This window comes from Battus philenor, unplaced genomic scaffold (assembly GCF_028537555.1).
Source record: "Battus philenor isolate CCGP_79_NKW_IND1 unplaced genomic scaffold, ilBatPhil1.0.hap1 SCAF_10, whole genome shotgun sequence".
In the NCBI taxonomy this organism is placed as follows: Eukaryota; Metazoa; Arthropoda; class Insecta; order Lepidoptera; family Papilionidae; genus Battus; species Battus philenor.
This window is the reverse complement of record NW_027181662.1, coordinates 13528409-13548674: the sequence shown is the minus strand read 5'-3', so window position 1 is coordinate 13548674 and position 20266 is coordinate 13528409. Positions and strand designations below refer to the sequence as shown.

The 20266-nt window shown below is 36.3% G+C and overlaps 1 protein-coding gene across 1 annotated transcript in view; it reads left to right on the top strand.

The window, feature by feature from the left end:
• Positions 1-20266, top strand: part of LOC137927507 (cadherin-AgCad1-like) — a 36944-nt gene that overhangs the window by 13758 nt on the left and 2920 nt on the right. The window contains exons 16-30 of the mRNA XM_068771314.1: positions 599-800; positions 2066-2207; positions 3754-3945; positions 5081-5202; positions 6488-6706; positions 7631-7756; positions 9384-9504; positions 10576-10673; positions 11720-11852; positions 12421-12525; positions 13182-13351; positions 14228-14326; positions 15756-15948; positions 17416-17525; positions 18547-18704. Of these exons, the coding sequence (XP_068627415.1) occupies positions 599-800; positions 2066-2207; positions 3754-3945; positions 5081-5202; positions 6488-6706; positions 7631-7756; positions 9384-9504; positions 10576-10673; positions 11720-11852; positions 12421-12525; positions 13182-13351; positions 14228-14326; positions 15756-15948; positions 17416-17525; positions 18547-18704 (2190 nt within the window). The remainder of the gene's footprint in view (positions 1-598; positions 801-2065; positions 2208-3753; positions 3946-5080; positions 5203-6487; positions 6707-7630; positions 7757-9383; positions 9505-10575; positions 10674-11719; positions 11853-12420; positions 12526-13181; positions 13352-14227; positions 14327-15755; positions 15949-17415; positions 17526-18546; positions 18705-20266) is intronic.

The window sequence follows — 20266 nt, the reverse complement described above, 5'->3', positions numbered from 1 at the left end:
TATACTACCGTCCAAGAGGCAGAGGACGTTCAGCCTAAAACTTATTTATACGAAGCTCGAGGGCACCCCCGAGAGCTAGTTGCTCGGCTTTAAGTAGCGATATTTCAAAGGAACCTCATACGTTATTTGATCGCTTAATGCGCGTTTAGTTTAAACACTATTCTTTCAGCTGATCTACCGATGACGGTCTGCAGGGTAATGATTGAAAAACAGTGTTTCAAGTGTTTCTGATCACAAACTCATGACTCATTTCACATTTCAGTGACACATGAATTATATCTGCTGAAATATTTTAATTGATTATTACAGTTCATTTTGTCATATTCTTTTGTAGAAAATGTTTTGTATGTGTATTTGTGTATCATTGTGGTGTGAAAAATATGTTTATCTTTATATCTATGAATCGAATCGAATGAGGCACTGACGGTTATTTAAAGAAAGCCTCCAGTTTGACGAAGCGCCGTTTTCGTTAAATGCATGTTAACAGTTCCTTCAATTCAAGCTTCCTTCAATAAGCTTCTAAGGCTCCAGGTTGCTGCATTCCGAAATGTGGCAAACAAATGCGTAACGGTAAATTATTAAATCTTCTGTCTTACAGACCGAGAAACGACACACCTAGTGACCTAGTTAAAATAGACTTCTACACCGGTCAGCTGTCAGTGGATGAGGAGGGAGCCATTGATGCGGATATACCTCCACGGCACTATCTTTACTACACGGTCGTGGCTAGCGATCGATGCTACGCACTAAATGAAACAGACTGCCCACCCGATACGACCTACTGGGAAACCGAAGGCGACGTAAGTATATATATAATATATATATATATATATATATATATATATATATATATATATATATATATATATATATATATTTTTTTTTTATAGAGGTTTAAAAATAGTTTTACGTATCATAGGGCCTGATGTTGGTGCCCCGTATGTCGGACTCGATCTAGATCAATACCGACTAAAAACAATCCTCTCTCTTCGGTATCCCTGGTCCCCACGGCATGGCCGTTAGGCATTACTTCGCGGGGGGGATTTAGCCGCAGCTTTCTCTGATAGAGTGGCTGTTCAGGCCAACTTCCTCCGCTCCTGCTCTGTTTTTCGCAACTCCTTCAGCACCGTCGTACAGTACGCACTCGTAAGTTCCCAGGCCGAAGGCGAGGATAGCATTGTAGCTATCAGAGTTTCAGGATAGATTCTGCATCCTACACCTTCTTCCCAAGACCTCCTGGCTTCGTTAAATCGGGGGCAGACGAAAAAGACATGCTCTGCATCTTCAATCATTCCGACACAATTAGGACAGTCAGGGGAATCTTCGTATTTGAACCTATGGAGATACGCTCGGTAACATCCGTGGCCGGATATCATCTGAGTCAGGTAGTAGTTCAACTCTCCATGATCTCGGTTCACCCATGGCTCTAGGTTTGGTATTAGCTTACGCGTCCATTTTCCTTTCGTCGACTTATCCCAGGACGATTGCCACTGTTGCAAGCTTTTCAGTCTTCCCCGAATTCTAAGTTCAGCTGAAGTTGGGTCTGATTTGCTTTTTTTGCTTCGGTACAGATCAGTTCTTTCGTCTGCATATATATATATATATATATATATGTGTGTGTGTGTGTGTGTATAAGCTTTAGCGCATTTTTGTTCCGAACTCCATTTCGCACAGTTTTTAAAATTTTTATAAATGAGATCAATAATAAGAAAGGCCACCAAGATAACGTATTTGTCTATAACAAAAGCTTTGTATTTAGTTAACTCCTAAGAAGCATATAAAACAGGGTTGATAAATTAGTTAACCATTAATTGACTCTACGTGTAAAAGCTTCAAGGGGTAAAAGTATTGCCCATTTGCTGCCAATTGATGTACACCCTATCCAAAAATCAAAAATGATAAAAATTGCGGCCATCGCTCGTTTTTTGAGTAAAATATACGTATATACTAACTTTCATAATGGTCGGTAAAAAGGTTTCATTGTGGTTTATTAAGTTATAGATGGTATTTTTATAATACTATGAAGATTGTTAAATATCATGACTATTAATCAAAAAATTTTCAGATAACGATAGAAATAATCGACACCAATAACAAAGTGCCGCGAGCGGAGACAGATAAATTTGACGTAGTCGTGTATGTATACGAAAACGCGACATCTGGTGATGAAATTGTGCAGATTGTAGCTAAAGACGACGACAGAGACGGTGAGTTACTTTTTATAAGTATATACGATTGGTATGGAGCGTTGTTAGCCTTCTTGGCTTTACATCGTCAAAGCTTCCCCAAGGGCTCTTGCCTATCCCCACTGTTGTTTTCATTCTACACAAGCGATATTCTCATCAACCCGAATATAAGCTTGGCCCTTTTCGCGGATGACACCGCGCTTTTCATCACGGGTAAGCATGCATCCACTCTCACACGCCACCTTCAACGCGCATCCAATCGCTTAGGCGAATGGTTTCGTAAGTGGCGAATAGACGTTAATCCTGACAAGAGTCAAGCGATCGTCTTCACACTCTGCCGCCAACTCAGATACAGATGCGGTCAGAATCCGGGCGTCCTATCCTTTTACTGTCGTCATATTCCTTTGATGAAAACCGTCAAATATCTAGAGGTCACCTTTGACACTAGACTCCAATTTCAAAACCCACTGACCTTGTTAGAAATAAAACCTACGCTATATTGTTCAGGCTTTACCCCCTCCTTAGCCCCTCAAGTAAGCTGTCCCTCAGACACAAACTCCTTCTATGTGTAACACCAGTGTTCGCTTATGCAAGTGTGGTCTTCGCCCATGCCCCGGCACACATACTTCAACCTCTACAGACGTTACAAAACCACTTCACCTGGCTCGCAATCGACGTGAGGTGGTTCCAACGTAACATCGACCTCCACAGTGACCTCAAACTAGAAACCGTCCAAGAGTTCTTCCAGGCATGCTCAAAAGCATACTTCGAGAAGGCCTCTTCCCACCCGAACCCACTCATAGCGAACTCCACTCGCTTCTCCCCCGGCACCTCCTTCAGAAACCTTGTAAAGCGTCCTAAAGACGTCCTTACGGATCCTATCGCAGGGTTCCCACAACCCATCACCACACACCACACGCTTCAGACACTCGCAACACTGCAAACGCAAACTCAATTTCAATATTAACCACTCTATTGACAACCACTCACAGTACAAAAAAACGCGTGCTCAAAAATCATACACGACACTATCCACCGTCCGTTACGTAAACGGCGACGGCCTCCCGAGACTGCCGCCACGAACAGCGTTGACGATCCGAGGTAGGATCAGGATCCTTCCTTATATTGCTGAGTGGTCCACGCTGCCGTCCATACTTTCACCTACCATCATCATCTCATCTATCGAGTACAGATAAACACATTATTTTTATGTATATAAATTTCTAATGGATTCAGGCGTTAATTTGCGGAAATACATCCTAAGTAAGAAAAGGACTAATATATAGCGAAAGTATCTATATATTAGTCCTTTTCTTACTGTATATAAATTTACACATATCATATAGAAATTATATTTATTATTCTGGATTGGCCATGACCTGCCTCATCTTTGTATTTGGGTTGACCTTGATTATAATATACAAATATTACGCAGATAAAAAACAAAAATATCATTGCAATACCCTATTATTTTAATATAACATAATTAAAATGATTGTAATAAATATTTTTGGTTTTAATTTGTTTTAAAAATGCAAAGCTATTGTTGAAAAACTTTTTATTACAGAGATGTACAGTACCGTGAGGTACCAGATTAGCTATGTAGTTAATATGCGGCTACGTGATTTCTTCGCGGTGGACCTGGACAGCGGGCGTGTCTACGTCAACTACACCACGGAAGAGACCCTGGACCGCGACGGCGATGAACCCTTCCACAACATCTTTTTAAACCTTATCGATAACTTTTATACGGAAGGAGGTATGACCATTGAAAATATCTTTATCGTCTTTCTGCAGGGCGTCATTTTGCAGGGTGTTCCATAGTCGTTCAACAACTTTATAATTTTTTTTAATATAAATAAAAAAAATGGTGTCCACTCTACAATAATTAATTTTTATCATCCACCCTAAACGACCTCAAGGAGAACTAGTCTTCGACATATTAATATACATACAATACCTTCGTTATAGTAATCATAAATATGTACCGGCATCTGATTTGGCACGTCACAAATAAAATCAAGTACTAAACAGCCGATGAACGCTCACCGAATGGATTAGGCCTCCCTCAAAGATCGTCATGATGACCGGCCCTGCGCTGTGACTTCCTGCGACAGTAACTGTCGTCAGTTTACCTAGTGAGGGGCCTACCCACGCCACGTCTACCGGCTGGTGGTCATCACTCGAGAACCTTTCAGCCCTAACGGTCATAGGTTGCACGAACGATGTGTAAAAAATATGTTTTGTTTCATTTAATGGTACATAAGTAAAAATTAGTGGACTTTTTAGGTATGGTACTCAAAACAGGAAAGATCATGTAAGAGAACATTTATATCTACATAGTATAAATTAAATTTAAAACAACAGGTCCTATTAGCCTGGTAACTTCACTGTTGACGGCGACTTTTTTACTATTTGGACTTTCATAGTAAGATCATTTTGACATCGTCTATCAAAAAAACCTTCTTAAGGCGGTTTAACCGCACACTGAAAGGTTTTTCCACGTTATCTGGACTCCTATGACTTAGGTCAGTTATGTTAGTGTGATTGAATTTAAGATTCGTTGCATAAAAGTTTATATCCAAGAAGAATTATTTCCCTTTACTATGTGAATTAATTAAAAAAATATACTTTGACATATATTTATACTTATATTAACAAACAAGTTCAGAGGATATGCAGAATTGCCCTCTGCGTACCAAAATGCAACTACCTACCCCTCCCTACCACCCGACTGCCAAGCGTGGCGATTATAGTACATCCCCATATAGATATCTTAGAGGGAGGCCTATGTCTTGCAGAAAGCGTCTATGAGCTATGAGAAGTAACATTCGCGTAAAATTATTGTTATATTTCATTAACAAAATTAACTATTATATTGTTGTATCTTGCAGATGGTAACAGGAACCAGAATAACACAGAGGTGCTGGTGATACTTCTAGACGTGAATGACAATGCACCAGAACTGCCTGCACCCAGTAATCTCACTTGGTCCATCTCTGAAAGTCTTCTGAAGGTTAGTACAATGTCCTGATGTAGCAACAACGTTTCACAGAGGATAATTCATCAGGTTTAAGATAAACCCATCTTTGAAACAGGTCACAATCATCGAAAACCACTCAGCCGGGTAGCGTGCATAAAACTACGGAACATTTTCTATTTCAATATCTCTTAGTACTTTAACACGAATGTCTTTATCTAATGTGTTACTAGTGATTGCCGTACTGATACATAGTATCTCACTTCGGGACTCATGACGCATGATGACTAGCTCGCTGTCGCTTAACTAGCTATAGAGAGAGATGGCTATTTAATGGAATCAGGCGTTACTTTGCGGAAGTCAATCCTAAGTAAGAAAAGGACCAATATTTAGCCACTTTTGCACATGCAGTGGTAGTCGTGCAATAATAATAGCGGTACATTACCGCTCGCCAGCCCGCTGATAAATGCGTATGCGGCAAACAATGCGAATTACACAACTACCACCGTTACATCACTCAACACGTGTTTCACCCCTCCACGGGGCATCTTCAGGAGTTATGTTACACCGATTAGTGCCAAACACAGTCTCTCTTTATCAGCGGGCGGTACACTATGTTGCACGACTACCACTGCATGTGCGGAAGTGGCTAAATATTGGTCCTTTTCTTACTTAGAGATGGCTATGCTCGAAATTTCTCTTCAAGATCAAATTAAGGAAGAGAAGATCCGTAGACTAATATAAATAGAAAGTAACTAACATAGTTCAGCGGATAAGCAAGGTGAAGTGGTGGTGGTGATGGTGGGCAAGCAGCAATAAGGCGAGGTTCTGGAGTGAGACAACGGATCGGCCAATGCAACGTCTGTCCAAAAGTGGACAGTTTGTACGCGGGGGCGCTGCTACTTGTTCTTTGGAAACTTGTTTGTGTGCAGAGGCAAACTTACAAATCTAATGTACAAAGCGTAAAGCATACAAGACTGTATCCCGGGAATCGAACCCTACGATCGCAAATTTCCTTGTTCTACAACTGGGCTACCACTACTTGACGTGTTAGGTCGATAAGAGCTCCGATTTGAACTATTTCAAACATTCCAACACGATAATAAACGCGAAGAAAAACAGTACACAATATTTAGCATATACAAATAAATATAATCTATATATGCAAATATTTATGTTTGTATACATATATGTATAAAGATGATGAATGTAAAAAACATAAATACATTGTTTAATTTATAATACTTTAAAATCAACTTTATGAACTGAACATATGATATAAACATGATTTGTTTTAGTCGTGAAACTTGTCTGTTGTCAGGGTGTCCGCCTTACACCTGATATCTACGCGCCGGACCGTGATGAACCAGACACAGACAACTCGCGCGTGGGCTACGCCATCCTCGACCTGTCGATCACAGATCGTGACCTGGAAGTGCCCGAACTCTTCACCATGATCCAGATCCGAAATGTTACGGGAGAACTCGAAACTGCCATGGACTTAAAGGGATTCTGGGGAACATACTCTATACATATACTGGTGAGATATGATTATTACGATATTTTAGATGGATGTTTTATTAAACTATTCATCTGCTAGGTGAACAGATGTTATTGATAGGTTGCCGGAAGTCGTATAGAAACTGAGGGGGTGGGGGGGTCAGTAGACGTCTTACTATTTAAATGATGAAGATGTGAATTAATATTGCCATTTATTGACTCATATTTATTGTTTACTTTGTCATTATTTTGTAACCAAAATTACCTTTATAATATTCATAAATCCATAAATTATTAAATTATAAAAAATTAAATTTCTTTATTCATATGTTGATGACAAAAAGTATACGTATGTATAAGGAGATGTCACAAACAATTTCAGATCTGCCACTGGAGAGATTTAAAACCAATATTAGAAACAGATTATTAAAAATGGATATTATTCTATACAAAAATACTGATGTTAAGCGTGGAATTAAATTATTGATGTTCACTCAGGAAGCTAATTGTTGTCAGGCGCTCTTTATAAAACCCCTAGGGAAAAAAATGCCGACATTTTATGTTGATTGACGATTTGAAAGTGCTTGTAATAGCCTATTCGAATAAAGAATATTTTGCTTTTGGTGCAAACCATAGAGTAAAAAATCTGAAGCTGTCAAGCTGTACAAAAAGGTCTGTTCAAAAAAGGTCTATTGCGTGTAACCAAACCAAAAAATATCATAACACTTTAAACATTACAATGAATGTCGAAATCAACAAATACAAAATCTGTATCTTTAGGTAACTGATATTTATAATTAAGATATGAAATAAATAAATATAGTTTTAGCTATGAAAAACGTTTAATATATGTATTCTTTTTACCGTTGAACTGTGACAGGGAATAAACTTTAATTATAATGAAAATAAATTAATGTACAAACTCAACTTGTAACATATTACTAATAATTATTAATTCTTACAGGCCTTCGACCACGGGCATCCACAACAAAGTTCGGAAGAACATTACAAGCTTGTCATCGAACCATATAACTTCCACCATCCGCAGTTCCAGTTCCCGGCTGATGGTACCACCATCAGACTTGCGAGGGTCGGTATACTACTTCTCCCAAACTTAACCCACCAATTTATTACAGACCTTAAACTCCAAAACTTGTAGCTTAGAAGAAATGCTAATATTAGCGCTTCGCCGGAAACATATAAATTATTATTATTATGTTTATTTCAAACGTTCTTTTCCGTTGGCATTCCTAACTTAACCGGGTCTGAAATGCATAGTCTAAAGTTTTTTTTTACAATAAACAAACACATAAACTAGGGAGCACAGGGAATCCCCGACCTTTACCATATATAGGTGATTGATTTAAGAAGCAGTGGCGTACCTAGGGGGTGGGGGGGGGGCGGTGGGTGCGGTCCGCACCGGGCGGCACTTACCTAGGGGGCGGCATTTTTTATATTTACTTATAGTTGTAAAAAGCAACTTTTTCATTTCAAATTTATTTTCTTTCTTGAATAATAAATGATTATTATAAGTTTAATATTTAATTTATATAAATTATGATTAACTTTATGATTTCGAATATTAATCCTCGGTGTATATAAATGCATTTTAGTGTAAATTTTGGATTCTAATTCAAGAACAAGATAATAATTTTATTTTATTGTATTCATTAAAATTCGTTGAATTCGTAAAAGGATCTTTACGACTTTGTTCGGCAATTTTTCCTAACTAAATTTTTTTGATGTCAGTTTATAAATGTCATTTCTTTTGAAAAGTTTGTATGATTACTTTGAAGTGATATATCAATATTTTTTAAATCAAAAACCACTATTTGATTGACATACAATAGAAAGGGCGGCAAACTGGAGATCGCCCCGGGCGGCAAAAATTCTAGGTACGCCACTGTTAAGAAGTAGAAACTTTAAAGGTGTGAATTTACAGCTTATTCTTTATCAGTAAATAAAAAATACAACCTATTAATAAATCAATGATTTCAGAAATAATAAATGACGTAATGATAATATAGTAAAAATAATGATTTTCAAAATTCGGGTTACTGAATATTAAAATTATTTTATAAAAAAATAAATATTTTGTGCGTAATCTATTTAAAACGCACAAATTGTATACTATAACTGTTTATCATTTCCTCACCAAGAAATATGTATACTTGCGCAAGAAGTTTTCACGTCCATGTTAAAAAACGTATGTGTTCATCTAATTTTTATAAGCATTATACACTATAAAAAATCCGAGATTTTGAACGCAATTTTGTTTGCAATTGTTTCCTTAATAGTATAAATTATTCGTCTAAATAATACGTTAACTTCAGTAATATAAAATATTTCTAATCGACAATAATTTCCACAGCATGCCAAGCGGAATGTATGTTCTTTTGTTTTGCTTGCGTTTTATTTGCAACGATTTAAAACAGTTGGCAGGGGGATTACCCTTTTGATACGGATCTTCCTTCTCCAAGCTGTATGCAATTACATTTTCTTATGTACAGTGAAGTGCTTGTGTATTAACAAGTGCAACACTAAAATTTTTAAATTTATAATTCGATTCCAAATGAGAAACGAAATGATGAAATTCGTTATTTAGAAAATACTTTACTAAGCTATAGAATGCCTTCGGAGGTTTAATAAAACAACTAGTAGGACCAATGAGATGGTCTAGTTTGATCCGTGTGGACCTGGTGAAATTAAACTTGCAGGAGAGAGCGATGGTGAACGGATTGCTGGTACTAGTGAACGGTGATTTCTTGGAACGCATCACCGCGACAGACGAAGATGGTTTGCATGCTGGTGTTGTCAATTTCTCGATATCCGGTGATGGTAAGCATATATATGATTCTATCGAATTGCAACATAAGTTTGCAGCTTACAAAGTTGACATACAATCACGTTAAAGTCATAGGGAGACGAAATACAGGTCGCTTCCAATAGTTCCTACTGGAAATTTATGGTGGAAGCCTATGTCCAAATGTAGACTTTCTATGGCTAAAATGATATTAATAACTGTTGACGAGCTAGCGAAAGGCGCAGCTTTAAATATGAAGGTTAGAAATAGAAAAGTAGAAATAGTATAACATGAATATACAAGAAATAAGTGTGTAAGATAAAACAGAAATGATTAAATCAAATAGAACTAAATTAATTAGATTAGAACAAGTAAAACAAAAAAAACTTAAGCTATACCATCATGTTAAATGCCATCAAATAGATGGCACGCTGCATAATTATAATATTAAGATTAAAATCCACATACAAAATCATAGGAGCTAGAGTTAAGTGATTTTATATAGTAAATAGGAAATTAAGAAAAAAAATATTTTAAAAGAGGTGGTACAAGGTTTTCGCTGTTTTAGGGTAGAAGTGTATGGCAACTATAAATAAAAAAAAAACTATTGCAATAGGATAAGTCTTCGGGGTCTGAGTAAGTACCCACTGAGTCTGTATGCGTAACCTTAATAATCTTTGCTTTTCATCAGGCGAGTTGATGGTTCCATAAGTGTAAAGTTTAAAAAAATGATGATAATAAAGTTTGCCACAAATCATTGCGAATTTATTTACAGATTAATAATATATTATTTAAAAAAATTATTTAATTTAAGACACATACAAGCTAATAAGAACTATAATTAGGAAGCAAATTTATAAATAACTTCTCCATTCTTGAAAGACGCCACTGTAAAAACGAAATCAATAATTATCCATCTTATATTTGATATACATATTAATAAAATTATCTCACAGGATACAGATTCGGATGATATTTTATCTCTTATTTTATCATTTACACGCGTCTTAACACTTTCTTGAGTAGCAAAGACATTTTATGGTACTTCCGAAAAACGCATACACGAATGTGTATTAAAAACAGAATAACAGTAGAAATATTTTCAGCGGACGCCGTGGAGCATTTCCAAATCGTGAACGACGGTGAGAACACAGGAACTCTAATGCTGAAGCAGCTCTTCGATGAGGACATCAAGGAGTTCCAAGTGCGTTTGAATTAATAATATAATGATCTATACCCCATAGTAATAATAAAACTTTCATTCCGTAAATGTAAAAAACATATCTTTTTTTATATTTACACATTTTATTATAGTTTTAAATAGATCCTTATGATTTCGACGTTATTTTTGGCAAAGGACTCATTTCTCTTCGCTATTACAATTTCGCTGTTGTCTGTATCAACCCTTGCTCATTTTAGACCTGCCTTCGTCTTAAATAATTTTTATATTGAACGTTCTATCTACTTCTTTTTCCATCTTCTCGATACTATTCTGATACTGTACTTAATTTTTCGAATTTCTTTCTACGCATCTACGCCCCGGCCATCTCCATTTCTATTCCTCAACACTCGTACCCGTTTTGATAGGTACATTTGTTTCCGACTATATTATGTTTCATTTTTTATTTATTTTATTATCATCTCCACATATTCTTTTATATTCTTTGCTTATAAATTCAATCGTAACAACTGCTCTAGTTGTATCTGATTTAAGTAAATATGTTGTTGCATCTATTACTAATGCAATAGTTATGTGTTATGTTTAGTTGAGTTTGTGGCAGAATCTATATATAGTATTTAATGGAATCAGGCGTTAATTTGCGGAAGTCCATCCTAAGTTAAAAAAGAATAAATGCATTTATCAGCGGGCTGGCGGGCGGTGCACTTTGTTGCACGACTACCACTGCATGTGCGGAAGTGGCTAAATATTGGTCCTTTTCTTTCTTTTCTATAGATCAACATTCCGAGCTGGTGATATGCACAGTCATAGACTCTCTACAGTTTTTTATAATTTTAGAATATCTTCATTTAAAAGTTCATGTAAATGCATTTGAATAAAGATATTGTATATTTGAATTTGAAATCTTGTTCTGCCTTAACTTGTAATATATAAAATGAATGACGTGCATTGCCTTTTGTGGTAAAAAAACTTTTCCCTCCATGCTTTTGTCCAAAAAGACTCCTGGTTTTGGTATTAATAAATGTAACCAATGTCATTAACTATCTAAACATTGTTTCTGTATTATTAAGGTAACAATTCGCGCGACAGATGGTGGAACTGACCCTGGGCCGCTGTCGACCGACTCCACGCTGAATATCGTCTTCGTTCCTACACAGGGTGAACCAATCTTCACAATCAGCACAGCCAATGCATCCTTCTTTGGTAAATTTCTAGAAGTAACAATAATCTGTCATCATTATCATTGCTGCCACAAGACGTTCTTCTGTTAGATAAAGGCCTGCTCCAGAAATGTTCAACTTATTGGAAAGTACAAAGTTCAAAATATCTATATTTAAGTCGGCATTTACATGCACTTTTGAAACGTCAATTATTTTAAAGTACCTGTCCGCTGAGAAGTCCGACCAGAAACTGAAATATGAAATTGGGAACCGTTTGTTATGACAATAAGTTAGTTGAAAAACCAAGGTATTAACCTTATTAAGAAAGCTTATTTTTTTATGTAGATATGCGTTTGACGGTAGAGGTTTAAAAAAACATGCCCCTTTTATCTTTGAAGCTAGATCTTTAGTAACGCTCTTGTATTGTTATTTATCAGTAGAAATAGACATCTGCTAAATAAAAAATATTTTAATACGACCATTTCATATATAGCAAATTTTTTTTTTAAATATGATAAGAGTATACGCATAGATACACATAATCTAATGTTTTATTTCTGAAGTTTTCTGATCTTAAAGTTCTGAAATGTGTAAAGAACTCTAACTTCCAGAGAAAGAAGGCGGCTTGGAAGAGAATCACCAGTTGCCTTTGGCTGAGGATCCAAAGAACTATCGCTGTGGCGACGACTGTCACGACATCTATTACAGAATCGTTGGTAAGTTTTTAAGTGTATTATGATTTTAGATTTAGTTCAGTTCACAGTTCAAATATGCAAAGATGCTGAAAGACTATTAAAAATGTTTTGTCAAATGAGAAGAAACAGAAAAAAATGTGTATGAAAAGGGAAATTCCACAAAAATATAATTCTTTGTTTACATCGGTATTATAGTATAAGTTACTGCCGTTCTTTTATGACGGCAGAATAACACTCGTTTTTATGCGTGTAGCACATCTATGTTGCGCGATAGATTCCAAGACGATACCCTTAACTGTCTCACGGAGCGCCGGGGCGCCCATGTGCATTGCACCCTGCACTATAGGTTAAGCCGGTCCAGTTTGTGACGACGCTGTTATCAGGGGAGTCCAATGAAACGTCTTCCTTGGAAACGACGTCAATAAACCTATAGTGATGAAAGGCGAATTTAAGCGTCCACCAACTAAAAATGTCGGCTTCAAGAAGTCATGTATGGGTTATAGTCAAATATACATTGTTTTTAATACAAGCATTCCGTAATAGGGGTTTGTATGGAATGGCCCTGAAGTTTACTTTTTACAGTCTTTCATTTCATCTAAGATATAAAACCTTTTTACTCCTAATGCTCCTAAATACTTATAATCTAAGATGGAAAAATGTTTTTTTTTCTTGCGTAGACGGCAACCAGGAAGGTCATTTCGAGCTGGACGCGAACACGAATGTACTCCGTGTGATACAACCTCTGGATCGCAACCGTACCGCCGAACACACTCTGCTGGTTGCAGCTGCCAATGCGCCTGAGGGTGGCGCTGTATTACCTCGCTCTACCCTCACCGTCGTCATCACGGTTGGTATATTTCTAGTGAATGTTGGATAATTTATAATTTCCACCCTTGCACCAGTGCATGTGTACGTAAAACTAAAATAAATTATTTGGGAAATAAATATAATAAAATAAAATTAAAAAAGTATGAAAAGGAATGTAAGAGAAAGAGAAGAACAACAGAGGAATGAATGAAGGATACAGCACAAAAGAGGAGCGTGAAAGTAACAAAATGCTGTCAAAACTTTATTGTAAATAATATCCCCGATTGTACATGGCTGGAAAGTACGAGGTCTCCCAGAAATCGTGGGCCAAATATAGAAGATTATAGTTTTAAAGTATCTCTGCCTATTGTAAAATAAGACTAGAGGACGCTTTGGACCTGCTAGTATTGAAGTTTGGGACCTAAACTTTCATTAAAGAGAATTTGGAAAAGATAGTAATGAGAAGTGGTCTCCTTCATGTTGCTTTTCTCAGCCCTCTATAGTTGTTATACTCTTTGGCTTTGCTACTACCACTTGGAGGATCATTATCCCACATAGTCTTTTCAGCATTGTCCACAGCTGGACATTGCTATTGCGGTCTCTCCCATTTGTTTTCTATTAGGACCGTTTGGAAGCAGCCGAACTATCCGCGAGAGCACAAAAATTTTGAAATGGATTTTGAATTGCAAAATTCTGTATAGAATTGTATTGACTATACGCACCATTTGAATAACCTGTTTGTCCCGTGATATTTTAGTATAAAATGAATTGTAATTTGTAAAATTCCTGGACTAATTATTTGTAACAATTGTGACACTCTTTCGTAGAAAGCCTGAGCTATTGTATTGAATCTATATTGATAATCTAATAACGTAATAAAAGAAGTAATTATTTAATTATTATGGTTCTATTTTAGGTACGAGAAGCAAACCCAAAGCCATACTTCGAAAGGTCACTGTACACTGCTGGGATATCAACGTTGGATTCCATCAATAGAGAACTTCTTACTGTACACGTAAGTAAATTGTAACAGTTATCTGGTCGTTGACAACCCTTCGTAACCTATTCATTTCACACCTGGTTAATGCCAATACTACGAAAAACATTCATTTTATTTGGTTATTTAATACTTTTTATTATACACGCTAAAAAAATGCATACGTAAATGCATAATAGTAAAAAAAAATTAATGAGCGGTCTTATCACACGATACAATTTTTTCCAGACAACTATAGTGGGGAAACAGTACAGGGATAAATAACGGGCAGTTAACGTGTACATATAGACAAAATATACATACGTATGTTTATAGCATGCATCTATTCATAAATTTGAAAACTTCAGAATGACTTAAATAGCACTTGCCTCGGAAAAAATAAACAAATAGAGAAAGAAAATAAATTAATTAAAGGATAAATAATCAATCGTCTAGTAAATGTTCCTTAACCTTTTTCTTAAACATGGGTAGCAGGCACGTCTAATAATAATTAATAATATTCAACGGTAACGCATCCCACAATAGAATTGCTTGTGTGGTAAAATATTTGGCTATGAACTACGGAGCATGCGTCGGCATTTTTAATTTTAGATCAGAAAATCTGATGATTTAAAAGAGCTCTTAAATGTATCGTTAACAAATTAAAACTTTGATTTAATATAAGAGAGAGTGAGCGGATTGAAAAGAATATAACAGAGTAGGTAAAAGATGTTAGCATTCCAAGGAAACAGTATAACTGAGTCATCAATTGAGCTTCCGGATTTCAGGATCATGATCATATTTTACTATTCCAAATATAATATAAATAAAACGTTTTGTTCGTTTTATATAATATATATAAAACGAACACAGAAATTTTGAAGGCGTTCAAGTTTATTGACAAAATAATTGATGAAATGTATCTATTTTATCAACAGAACTTATATCAACAATTAAATAAAAATAGAAACCTAAAATAAAGCTTATGTCAATCATTTATCTATTACACTACGAAGCTAGAGATGGAATATGAAACATAATAATGTCGATATATTTTGAACGAATAAACTAATGATTAACAGATCCTTTTACATAAAAATTTACGACGAAAACAAACGTCAAATATTTAGCTCTTATTATCATTTCAGCCGTAAGTTGTTCACTACTGGACGTAGACCCTCATGTAATTCCAATAGGACCTGTTAGAAGCAGCCTGCATCCAGGCACTTCTCGACTATGCAGGTCTACTATTATCTGAAGTGGACCGCTAATCGGCAAACATAGTGTGCAGAACGTCTGCCCATATGTGGGCATTGTTAAGGTCGTCGGAAGACGCTCGATTCAGGCCGCTTTGAACCGGTGCTAGAGGAAATCTATGAGGATCTATGTCCAGCTGTGGACGATATATAATTAAGTATTGATGATGAGGATAGCTATTATCGAATTAAAATTGTCCGACTACCCACAGGCGACTCACTCTGAAGGCGCTGTACTCACTTACGAGATCCTGCAGGACAGCATGCAGGTAGACTCAAGCTTAGAAGCTGTCAAGGACACAGCATTCGTACTGAACCCTCAGAGTGGAGTGCTCACTCTTAACATCCAACCAACGGCCTCCATGCACGGCATGTTCGACTTCCAGGTCCTTGCCACTGACCCAGGTAAAAATAGAGATTGATAAAGACAGATAGAGAATTTTATTCTAGCACCGCAAGGGGCTTCCCCACAACTTTCCTACGATGACCGGCCTAGCGCTGCTCGCTTCCAACAATTTCTCTCGTCTTTAGTTATGTCGTCGATATATCTATTAGAGTACAGTACAAGTTTCCTTGACTCAAGCCATGAGATAAATTCATTCTTCTTTTCCTGTTTATAGCATTCTACTTAAGAATAAACGCCTCCTCGGAACTAGAGAGTCAGTCGTTATTTATTGAAAAATAATTTACGATATCTATTAGCGGAAGATTTAACGTAATATTCTTTACTCTACTTTCATACTATATGATGTATATGTGTTTAGTAGGTATTAGACAATATATATAGAATTTCAAATGTTTTATATTATTCTTCCATCACATTTATCACACGTGCCTATTTCTTATATCTGTAAGGCTTTAAATGCATCACTGTACTAAAGTAAAATAAAATTTTGTTACTGGAAATAAACATAATAATAATAAGATGATATAAATATGATGATGACATATGGATTCGAGACGTGGTCACTCACAACGAGCCCCATAAGAAAGCAGAAGGACACTCAGAGAGCAATGGAAGGGGCTAAGGAGTTTCGCTGCGAGATCTAATGCAGAAGAACCAAGATCACAGACGTAGGTCGAAAAATTGCACAGAAATGGCAGTTGGCAGGCCACATGCAAGATTTTAGAGTGGCGACCACGAGCCGGTAGACGCGGCTTGGGTAAACCCCCCACTAGGTAGACCGACGACACAGTTAACTTGCTGGATTCGAGCTTCGGAGAGCCGGACATCATGGACATCTTTGGGGAGGCCTGAACCAGACAGTGGACGTCCATCGGCTGAAAAGAGAAAGAATAATATAAATGGCTAATAGATTCAGGCGTTACTTTGCGGAAGTCCATTCTAAGTAAGAAAGGGACCAATATATAGCTACTTGCGCTATGTAGCAATAGTTGTGCAATGAAGTGCAACGCCCGCCAGCCCGCTGATAAATGCGCATTTAGCTATATATTGGTATCTTTCCTACTTAATATAAATGTCTTCCGAAAAAAGTTCATTATAAAACATTCCATTCTGTTCCATCTTGTCCATCCATGTTGGACTCGCAATTTTTGCTAGATCACCTTCCAACTCTTATTATGTCTACCTCTATCTCCTTCTCAGCCCTGTGGATACAACTCTGTTAATATTCCTTCCTCCATCATTCTCTCATCATGTGTCTGTCCATCTCGACTCTGTTTGTCTGTATGAATATTTTAAACCTGATTTGCTTTAATGTTTATTAATTTTTTTCAATCTCTTCTTTTGACATCTATCGCGCTTTGCTTTTCGGTTTTGGCATTTTTTTATCTTTTTATCTAGTTGTTCTTTCAATGCTATTGCACTAAGTATAATTTAATAATGCTATGTGTTTTTGGACCATCTTTTAGCGGGTGCTACTGATACCGCGAATGTGAAGATCTATTTAGTGTCGTCGATGAATAGGGTGTTTTTCATTTTCGTCAACACCCTGGAGCAAATTGAGAAGCACAAGGATTTCGTAAGTAAACTAAATATTAATCATTCACGTGAATAAGTTTATTAAATATGGCGGCGGACGATCACTGCTGAAGTGAAGGCAGTTGGAATAGCGTGGAGCGAATTAAAGCGCCAGGCTCAAGACCGCGCGGGATGATGAAGTACTATGGACACGCTCTGCCCCATCTTGAGGACATAGGAATAAATGATGAGTGATGAAGTAAATAAAGTTTTTAATGTGCAATGATTTCGACGAATATTTATATTTTATTTATTGTAAATTCTCTCTCTAAGGTAGCACTATAAATCCATTAGATCTTCATTGATAGTAATAGTTGGTGAAACACACTCGTATAATAATAATAAAGCCTTCTTTAATTCATATCAATTAGCTTATTTTTTACACTACAAATGTTTTTAGTAGAGTTCGTGTCTCTACCATCAATCAATTTTGTTCGGCAATATGAATCCCCGGTTTGAATAAAGTTTTACTCAAACAAGCGTAATAATATCATATATTCTCACTCTCTCTCATATATATACATAAACACTGTGAGGGGGAGAAATTTCTCTTTCTTTAGTTACGTTATTATAAATGATATAAATCGATTCCTGATCAGATAGATGCGTTGCTGGATTTCCTACCGCTAATTCTTCTCCAAGCGCTAACACTTTCCAAAGTGGTAGTGGTGATATTAGCCAGGTGACAGCAACCGGATAAGCCGAGGTTCTTACCTATCGGACACTTTCTTGTCGGAATGCTAAGCGGGTATTATTGGCGAGTAACACCACGAGATGAGGTCCCCTCGTGGAAGCCTTTGGACTTAGTCACTCCATGGAGTGTTTATTAAAGCGATCTTAGGCTAGGCGTACTCTGCGTCCTGCCACCTTAAACCTGCGAAATCTTTAAATATAATTTGGGTAGCAGTGAAAGTCCTGTAAAAAAAAATATGTAAATCGATAGTTGTGAAAGAGTGTAAAATCGATAATACATGATCGTCGTGACTCTTTGAGTTCGATGATAAAAATATATAACATTTCAGATCGCGAGAACTTTAAGTACTGGGTTCAGCATGACCTGTAACGTAGAACAGGTGGTCCCTGCCAGCGACAGCAGTGGCTTGGCACTGAATGATCTCACCGAAGTACGCGCCCACTTCATAAGGGACAACGTGCCAGTTACAACCGACGTCATTGAAGAGTGAGTTCTTTAACAACCGGTGATAAGAATAGATGATGCGATATTGGAGACTGGTGTGATGAAGTCATAACATGAACATGATGACTTTAGGCATATTACACACATACACACTTTTGAATTATCAATTATTTTGAATGTTATAAAAGGGTTAGTGTAACCATTTCGCGAGTATGCTGCCACCAGCTCGAAATACTAACCTTTATTTAGAGTTGAATTCATTGATTTCACTGCAAGGCTTTACTGATTATGTTTTCATTGTAGATATTTATAGTAAGTTGTATTGGCAGTGAACAGATTAAATAGCACGCAGAACAGACAGCCGCTAGGGTCCTAAGATTTTCAAATTGACCATTGATCTGCAAGCGCAGCATAGAATGTCCACCCTAAAGTTGGACAGGCTTAAATGAAGTAAATTAAAATAAAAATGAAAATTGTAAAAACTAAGGAACCAGGTCATGGATGAAAGGTATTTGAAAAGAGGGAAAATGGAATGGAAGGGTAAGAAAAACGAAATGTAGAAAGCAAGGAAAGGAATGAAAGATTTTGAGATGCGTGGAAGAAGAGCGCAAAAATAAAATAATTTGTGAAAAAATTAATGAAATGAAAATAAAAGTCCAACCAATCAATCAGTTAGGGGTACAAGAGGTCCATAATAACGGGAGCCATGGTGGACAGGCAACTGTTAAAGTCATCTGAAGACGATGGATGTAGATTGCTCACGACAGTTCCTAGTGGCAATATCTGTGGGAATCATATGTCCAGTATCATATTTTGTTTGAAAACATCCTAAAGCACATGTGGTTTGTACGGGAAAAGAAAAATTATCATCACAATTTTCTTCTGATTTTTTTCTTTTTTTTTCTCCATAAAAACTTTTTGGCGCTTTAAATAAAATTAAAGGTTATCCTATTGGTCGTTATTGAGCTATTCGCTCTGGTTAATTAAAATATATATATATATTATATAATATAAATTAATAAAAATACTAACCCTTGTTTTTCGCTTGATTACTAAAAGTGTGAACTTAACATCATTGTAGGAGTAATTCCTATAGATGATGCTTTATTATAAACCGATTGTGGATGTTATTATTACCATCATCATAAGCCTTTTTAGATACTAGAATGTTCCGTTCTTTTATATGGAACACAAATATAATTGTAACATAAAATGATGAAAAACATAAACTCGTCTATATATTTGATTTCCACCTGTATGTCTCCCAATATCTTACGAGTTTTATGCATTAGAGACTTCGAATTCTGTTCGAAAATTCCTTTCTAAAATCTATGTCAGATAAAAACGAATTTTACGAAATTCCACCCGTAAATAGGATTCACAGGATTCACTTGGCCAGAGTATTATTTTTGGCTTGTTAAAATTGACTAAGAATGGAATTTATAAAATTATACCTGTAAATGGCAGGGCGGATATATATATATATATATATATATATATATATACACATTTAATTATTATATTTCAATATTTTAAATATTGAGGAATCATAAAAGCAGATACTGCAAGCAGTGTTGATTTAAATCGGTTATTAATTAACGGAT